At 40.9% G+C, this 9,200-nt stretch overlaps 1 protein-coding gene across 1 annotated transcript in view; it reads right to left on the bottom strand.

Moving 5' to 3' along the window:
- Positions 1-1,231: 1,231 nt before the first annotated feature.
- Positions 1,232-9,200, bottom strand: part of SHISA6 (shisa family member 6) — a 335,906-nt gene continuing 327,937 nt past the window's right edge. Inside the window, exons 5-6 of the mRNA XM_032208530.1 lie at positions 7,033-7,185; positions 1,232-1,785 (exon numbers count right to left, since the gene is read on the bottom strand). Coding sequence (XP_032064421.1) covers positions 1,232-1,785; positions 7,033-7,185 — 707 coding nt within the window. The remainder of the gene's footprint in view (positions 1,786-7,032; positions 7,186-9,200) is intronic.

The raw sequence follows: 9,200 nt of genomic DNA, 5'->3' as shown, positions 1-9,200 counted from the left end.
CAATATGCCAAATTAGTATTTGAGATGCTCAAGCATCTCACTTGATGGATGGGATTAAGACAGAAAAAAAAAAACCCTGGCAGTTCAAAGATATCATTTCACTGTGAGAAGGCTTTAGGATGATTATTGTTTTTTAAAAAAATGTGTAAAACAAGGAACTCCCAAGATCAGTTGGGTAAAAATTGTGGTCTGGCAAGAAACCAAGCCCAAATCATATGTTTATAGAATGCTAGTTGAGCCAAACCTACTCCATATATCTTGCTGGATCTCTGAATTATATTCTGGACATAAAAATGATACACTGCCCAGTGAAAATGGCTGATTCGACACTCTTGTTAATAGAGAGAGGGGGGGGAGGGAGGGAGGGAGGGAGGGGGGGGAGAGAATAATTTATATATAGATACATTCGAATGTTGGAAATTTAGAATATAAATGAAAAGGGGGATGGTGGCAAACACTCTTAGCATAGTTGTGCTTATAATTAAACCCTTCTCACACCTTCTTGCATCTGGCACTGGAGTAGTTTCTGCTATTTGTTTATTTATTGTACCTACTGCAATCATGACACTCCTGGGTTTATGTACTGTATACTTGGCAATGATATATAAAACTAAGTGGTTTCTTAACCACAGCAACCACTTGTCTTGAACTCTGTTAAGCTAGTTAATATTGTCTGCCACTACAATTTCTCTCCAAACCAGGAAAAATTATGCTCACATGGAAATGCATTATCTTCTAACAGGTGGACGACATACAGTTGGAATAGAACTTGACAAAAACACCTGTTGGACACTCTTGGTAAGATGCAGCACCTAGCAAGTACTGTAATGTAATAGATTTTCACTGTGCCAGAGAGAAACCTGAACTAGTATCATATTCTGCTAATTTTGCGAGATTGTTTGTCATAATGGTTATAAAAGTAATCGCCCGACTTAGTAAACATGAAAAAATTGGTGTTAGTGAGCCTGTGAAAGAAGCCATCACTAGCATGGCTTTCTTTGACAGAAACTGAGCCTGTCAGAAAACTTCGTGTATATAATCTCTTCTTATTCAGGTTTTCTTCTCCCCCCCTTTTTTGTCAATAACATGAAAATGAATGTTCAAGACAATACCGACAGGACTGTTGGAAGAGTCTGTCTTAGAGGTTATCTTGGCCATAAGGCCGCTGCAGTATACGGCACTGAACCATCTGGTCCACATGAATTATCTACAAGGAACACAGTGTCTCTGATCAAACAGTCACCTCTGTCTTGCTGGCTGTGCGGTAATGGTGGTGGTGTCCTGGGATATAGTGCAGCTGCTCCACTGTGTTGTGTCGCCGGGAGGCAAATGCTTGGCGCTTGGCTGAGGTTTGGTTCATACTCAAGGTGTTGTACAAGTTATTTGAGGCACTGGGATGGGAGTGCATCTTAGTCATCCGGTAGCGATCCAAGACAGGCGTTGAAACAAAGACATCTGAGTGGGACAAGGCTCGTGACATGGACTGCTCTCCAAAACCTGAGTGTTCTGGAGAAAGCAGAGGGTCTTGGGAATGAAGACGCTCAGTAGACAACAGTTGTTCATCTGAGAGGATATGCTCATAAGACATACTGAAGTCCTCAGGCATGATTCTCTCTGGGGACAACACCCGGTCCTGGGACATGGCCCGCATTACACGGCGTGGCCGGTCCCTTTGGCTGACTTGTTTCTGGGATAACTGGATGACGTTGAGAGGGAGGGTCCCCCTTGCTGCTAAGTCTGGAAGGTGCCTCTTTCGAGAGTAATAGTCCTCTGCATCCTTGTCAGCTACATAGAGAAGAGAAATTGAAAGATAAAATAAAGGGCTGGGAGAAGAGGTAAAAGTAAAAAAGAGGGGATACCACATCTTTTTTCAGAATAATCAATATATGAAATGGGTGTCAAGGCAGTAAGCAAAGTACTTGGGAACTACACCCTTTCATATGAATTGATGTCCAATCAGTTTGGGACTATGATGTTGGTTTGAGCTCCGAGCTTGGTAATTTAGTTACAAATGTTTTGTCACCGTTTGGGGCGACCTCGTCAGTGCATTTTGAATAGTTCAAATTTGAATTGCTCACAATTCAAAACACACTGAGGATAGCTCCTCGAATGGTGACAAAACGTTTGCAACCAAACTGTCAAACTCGGAGCTCAAACCAACAGCGTAGGTACCAACCCAAGCTACTAATATTCAAACACATTTCAATATGGGACTATGCTGCACTCGGTACTTAGCGCAAAGGGGCCAGATCTTGCCAAGTTTGCACTCTCAAGATGTGTTGAGCCTGCAGCTCTAACTTCCAGAACTGTGGAGCGAAGGGGTGCATTGGATTATGAAGCAAAGGTGTATCTGAAAAAAAATCATAACTGAAGCAAAGCATCCTTTTGAAACAGCATTTCTATAATAAAAAATATAGATGTCAAGACTACAAAGTAGAAACAGCAACTCCTCTGGTTAATTGTTTTGTATCTTGTTTTTATTTTACTCTGTTGGGAGCAACCCAGAGTTGCTTAAGATCAGGATGCATTCAAATTAAATAGAATGAATGAATGAGTGATTTAATGAATGAAAGAATGAATGAATGACCAACCTGAAGAAGGCATATATCTTAAAGTCTGGAGCCTCAACATGGGTGCTAGCAGATATTATCCTTCTTACTTTATTCCCACCAGATTTGTTGCACTTCTTGGGTCAAGTTATGAGTAAAATGCTATTAAAGAACCCAAGTTCTTACAATGATATTGTAAGTCCAAGATTGTTAGAAGATTGTCCCAGATTCCCCATCTTCAAAACTGATTGTTGAATTTTATAGAAGACAATTGCAAATTTAACAGAATTTAAAGGATATTTGCATTTGGTATATATGACAAGTCATTTTGACAAGCAAGTAAGCATATACCCAAATTCTCTGTCAATATTCTTTGACTAGAGGAAATGCCATCAACCGAACCAGATACCAACCCCAATACTTGTATTCCTTGCTTTGCCTACAATGTGACTTTTTTTTTTAAATGCAAGCTTTCTTAATTAATAATGAGTTTCATAAATTTATTTATTAATCACATTTATATAGCTCTCCATTTGATGGAAAATGAATCTGAGTGGCATACATTCTTAAGAACTATCGTCCTGTCTCCAACCTTCCTTTTTTGGGAAAGGTTGTTGAGAAGGTGGTGGCGCTTCAACTCCGACGGACCTTCAATGAAGCAGATTATCTAGACTCCTTTCAGTCTGGCTTCAGGCCTGGATACAGCACAGAAACCGCTTTGGTCGCACTGATCGATGATCTCTGGCGGGCCAGGGATAGAGGACATTTCTCTATCCTGGTGCTTCTTGACCTCTCAGCGGCTTTCGATACCATTGACCATGGTATCCTTCTGCGACGGTTAGAGGAGGTGGGGGTGGGAGGCACCGTTCTATGGTGGTTCTCCTCTTACCTCTCTGACAGGTCGCAGCCGGCGTTGGTCGGGCGATGAAGGTCGACCCCTAGGCCCCTTAAATGTGGGGTGCCGCAGGGTTCGGTCTTGTCCCCCCTCTTATTCTACATGAAGCTGCTGGGTGAGATCATTTGATAGCACGGGGTTAAGTATCATCAGTACGCTGATGATACACCATTATATCTCTCTGCCCATGCCAGCTCAGTTAGTGGCAGATGTGATGTGCCTGTGCCTGGAGGCTGTTAGGATCTGGATGGGTGTAAACAAAGTCGTGCTCAATCCCGACAAGACTGAGTGGCTATGGATGTTCCCCCCCGAAGGACAGTCCAGATAGTCCATCCTTGATCCTGGGGGGTGAAAACTTACACCCCTCAGAGAGGGCATGCAATTTGGGGGTCCTCCTGGATTCACAGCTGACACTGGAACATCATCTGTCAGCTGTGACCAGGGGAGCCTTTGCCCAGGTTCGACTGGTGCACCAATTGCGGCCCTACTTGGATCGGGAGGCACTCCAAACTGTCACTCATGCCCTAGTCACCTCAAGGCTGGATTACTGCAACGTGCTCTACATGGGGCTACCCTTGAAAAGTGTTCAGAGACTGCAACTAGTCCAGAATGCAGCCGCGCGAGCGATATTGGGTGTACCTAGGTACACCCATGTTACACCTATCCTCCACGAGCTGCACTGGCTACCCATTGGTCTCCGGACGTAATTCAAGGTGTTGGTTATTACCTTTAAAGCCCTACATGGCTTAGGACCAGCATACCTACAAGACCGCCTACTGCCACATTCCTCCCAGCGGCCGGTAAGATCCCACAGGGTTGGCCTCCTTTGGATGCCGTCAGCCAGACAATGTCGGCTGGTGGCTCCCCAGAGGAGAGCCTTCTCTGTGGCTGCCCCAACCCTTTGGAACGAACTACCCCCAGAAATCCGGACCTCATCCACTCTCATGGCCTTCAGAAAAGCTGTCAAGATCTGGCTTTTCCAGCAGACCTGGGGCTGTTGATCTCATTGTTGAGGTCCAGCCCCGACTGAAATGAATGTATTTGTGTCGTTTTAACTTGTCTTATTTTATTTTTACTTTCTTTCATTTTTTTTCTCTTCCTTTCTGTAAGCCTCCCGGAGTCCTTCGGGATTGGGCAGCCTATAAATAAAATTAAACTTACAAACTTATAAACTTATACAACTCTTTTAGTTTTATTTTAGAAAAATCTTTCTAAATTCAGATTTTTTCTGTCTTTCCAATGTTGTCTGCTTTGGGGGTTTAATCTTTATCTTTCGAAATCAGTTTTCTATTTTTTTTCCTTGCAGAAGAGAAACAAAGAATTATAAAAGAGAGACAGTGTTAGAATTAATTGTATTTAATTTGATTGTTCAAGTAGAAAGAGTTTCTGTTCTTCTTCTTGGTTAAGTCTTGATTTTCTTTGTTCTAATGTACCCCATTATAATAAAACTAGACCATAAAAGTTCTATAGGAAAACACATGGTAGCCTTTGTCAGTTGGATTATCAACAAGGGGAATATCTAAAAGCTTTCACGTGTTAGGTAGAAACAATCTACAGTTAGAAATAATGTCTCCATTTTAGTTTGGCAAAAGCACTGGCAAATTCTTCCCATTATTAAAATTCAGGAAAAGATATTTGCAACCCTGTATGGATTGTGCTAAGGGTGGTGGCTCAGCGGCTAAGACACTGAGTTTGTTGATCGGAAAGGTTGGCAGTTTGGTGGTTCAAATCCCTAGTGCCATGTAATGGAGAGAGCTCCCGTTACTTGTCCCAGCTTCTGCCAACCTACAGACTGAAAGCATGTAAAAATCCGAGTAGAAAAATAGGGACCACTTTGGTGGGAAGATAACAGCGTTCCGTGTACCTTCGGCATTTAGTCATGCCAGCCACATGACCATGGAGATGTCTTCAGACAGCGCTGACTTTTCAGCTTTGAAACAGAGATGAGCACTGCCCTCTAAAGCTGGGAACGACTAGCACATATATGCCAGGGGAAACTTTACCTTTACCTTACAGATTGTCCTAACTCTGTCTATCATCTGAGGAAATGATTGTAAAATTATGGATATCAACAAAGGGGCAAGAGTCATAGAAATCATTACTGCATCAGATCCATAGTGATTATTTCATTGTATTTAATTTTATTTGAAAAATTTCCTCAAGGAAATTATAAAAGTTGCTCACAAACATTTAAGAAAATAAGAGGAAATAGCTTAGAGAGTTCTTGAGGAAGGAGACAGTAGATACCTCCCATAGACCGATTAGATCTCACAGGTTAGGTCTCCTCCAGATTCCATCTGCCAGCCAATGTCGGCTGGCGACCTCCCGGGGGAGAGCCTTCTCTGTTGCAGCTCCAGCCCTCTGGAATGATCTCCCCATCGAGATCCGGACCCTTACTACCCTCCCGGCCTTCCGCAAAGCCACCAAGTCCTGGCTGCTCCAGCAGGCCAGGGGGCTTGTGAAACATCCAGCCCCATGGAAATTGTGAATGTTGCGGTTTTTGTTTTAAAGTGTTGTCTTTGTCCAGTTTTCCCCTTCCCTTGTCTATTGTGAGCCACCTGGAGTCCTTCGGGAGTGGCCGGCATACAAGACAAATAAATACAAATACAATACAATAACTGTATAACTAACTTGAACATTTCTCTCTTTCGCCACAGCCTCTGCATTATGTTTATCCAAAAGTAGCTAAGGCAACTTCCATCATATTCAGCTGGCAAAACTAGCCCAGCAAAACTGCAAAGGTAATTTCTTTTTTTCTGAATCTCTGTCTCCCTCCCTGATTCTTTTCCTGCTTTCTTATCAAGGAGGCAGCCTCTTTCTTTATCCCTTAAATAAGCTGTGCCCTGTAACATGTTCAAGAACCTAACCGCCTTAGCATCTGTGTATGTTTGTGAATGCTACATCTCAAATCTTATGCCTTTTGTGCTCTAACAGGGAGACTTGAACATTTCTCGTTATTTGCTGTAGCTGAACTATGTGTATGGTCCATTAAAATCACTTCTTGAAATCTCCTATTTCTTCTTCTTCTTCTTTGGAACTCCCTCTTCATCCTTCTGTCACTGAACTGAAGATTCTCACAAGTGTCATAACTTAGGAGTCCCTTTGTATTGTTTTCCATTATAACATCAGATATTTTTTTGCAGCTACACTTCCCATTGACGATCAACTGGCTATTATTTGATTGCTCTCAAAATTATTGATCTCAAGTACTGTTTAATAAATTGTATTTTTGCCCATTGATAATAGTCTAATTTTTGGCCCTATGAAATGTATTAAAATGTATAAAAGTATAAACATGAAAGGTATAAAATGTATACATTTTATAAATGTATAAACCTAATAATCTGAAGTGTTAAGATGACACCGAATTGGTGCAGTGTGATTTAATGAGTATGACAAAGTGGCCACTGAGGCAAGTTGGTGTGACAGAAAAGATTTCTCTGTTATAGGAAGAAAGAATGAAACACAGCCACAGCACCAAGATGCTTACAGGCACTGTATTTCCCTCCACTACCCTTCTTTCTCAAAAATAAATAAATAAATAAAACTCATCCACATCAAGTAGTAAGTTAATGAAATGAAACCTACTTAATCTCTTCAGAGAAGAATATTTACTTGGATTAGTCTTAATTGCAGATTCATACGATGGAGGGAGGTGCGAGAGGTTCTGGAAAGATCTGGAGAAGGACAAATCATAGGGCTCTGTAGCAGAGGTGAGGATACTGTTCATCCGTGGTTTTTCTGCAACAAAAGGAGAGAGAGAAAAAAGGAAGCTACAAGAATAGCAGTGCCCTTGGATTTGGGGATTCAATTGCACCCATTCACTTGTCTAATGCTGCATAATGAAGTCATTCAAACTGATGCTACCTAAGCTGCAAATAAAGCTCTATTGGGCATTGTTTCTTCAGCCCACTGCAATGGTTAATGAAGGCATTGTACATTGATTCAAACCCAATAGAGCCTTTGTCCTTTGCCAAATGAAGGCTAAGAAGACAGGCCTCTTGTTAGGAGTGAGCAAGTGTAAATGAAGTAGCTATTGAACGTTCATTTTTGTTTGAGAGATGAGCATGAACAAGTCCCCCTGGCATCCCGGTATGCTCGATGGACAAGATGCTTTGAATTTACTATCTGTACAAACTGCACAATTCCAATGGCTAGGAAGATAATTAGACCCCTATCAACCTTTAAATATACCCACACTATACACATTGTTTCTGGTCATGTTTGGCTCATGCTGGAACATGAACACAATTTCAAAATCTTTTTCAAAATATTCTGCAAGCATACTGTACAATAATACTCCATAATAAGGGAAGGTGTTCAGCTCATTTAAACCCAACCCCTTCTGTGAATTCTACGCAATTAAGGACTCAGCTTGCAGTTTTATACTCCAGCTACCTGAAGGCCATATTTTTGTTCCAACTGTCTCTCACCCTAAGGCAGTTCTTCCCAATTGGATTCCCTCCAGCTCCACTGGACTTTGGGGTCATTCTAGTGAAGAATTAAAGGAGCTTGTTTTCCAATCCAATTGGTAAGGGAAGATTTCCCCAATGCATTGATAATGGTGGTGTCAGATGAACTGATTCTCATTCCAGAAGAAACTTTCTGCTTCATCTCTTCTCCAGTTGCATTTTTACATCCTGCGTTAGTCTAACTTTTGGGAATTAGGAGCAATCAAACCTGCCTCCCTAATTTTAAATGCTTAGACAAATGGTTCTTCATTACTCATTCTGGTGGATGTATTTTTTTTAAAAAATATTATCACTTGTAATAATGGAGATAATGACGATAATATCTAAAGAGAGCCCTTGGGTGTTTTCAATGCAGACCCAATGTAATTTTCTATTAGCATGCATTGCAATTTGTCATTTTACAGTCAAGAATTATTTTTAAAGTACAGAATATATAGGACACATAGAACTTAGCATGGCCCATTGGTGAGAATCACTGCTAAATACGACAATTTCAATGGGTTAGAGTATAATCTTTGTATAGTATACCCATAGAGCAGTAAGACCTATTGTTTACAAGACTCTTAGAATTAAGAAAATCTGATAGGAGAGCAGCTTTTGTAATCTAAATAGTTGAAAGAGAGTTTTAAGATCTTGTTCTAACTTTCTCTCATACTATGGCAGTTCTTCCTAGCTGGGTTCTCCGCAGTTCCATTGGACTTTAATTCTATCTGGAGATTAGGAGAATAGTTTTCCATTGCAAACACTATCTATGTTAGTTGACAGCCTTTTCATAACCCACTCTGTTGAAAAAGCAACCCACAGTTTTTCCCCACAATATTGCCACTTCTTATGTGCCTATGGGAAGGCAGTTCGCTGCATGGAATAACTGAACACAAAGGTGAACATTCTCTATTCTAAACCCAGCAGCTCTTGACATTAATTCATCACGTGACTACATTTTTCCTAATACAAACAAATAATTAATATTTATGTTATGTTGTGAATCCTTTAGGAAGACTTGGAAAATGGTACCTCACTGTATGGTATTGTGCAGGGACATTATGTGAGGTTTTAGACTCGAGGTAACTTCAAGTAATGAATTGTGGTGAGAGGACACATTTCCTACACTTATATCTCGAAGAACAACTAAAGGGTTTGTTTAATATTGAATTCACCTTCCTTTGCTTGTATCAGATCATATGATTAAAGGCTAACTTTTAAATCAACTTTCAGCGGCTCAAACTAGAAGAGAAAGTCTATCTGACAAGTCACAGCAGTTCTAACACACATAAGAGATAATAT

Source organism: Thamnophis elegans, chromosome 2, assembly GCF_009769535.1.
Source record: "Thamnophis elegans isolate rThaEle1 chromosome 2, rThaEle1.pri, whole genome shotgun sequence".
Lineage (NCBI taxonomy): Eukaryota > Metazoa > Chordata > Lepidosauria > Squamata > Colubridae > Thamnophis > Thamnophis elegans.
The sequence above is the reverse complement of the archived record's forward strand: the minus strand, read 5'-3'. Positions and strand labels throughout refer to the sequence as shown.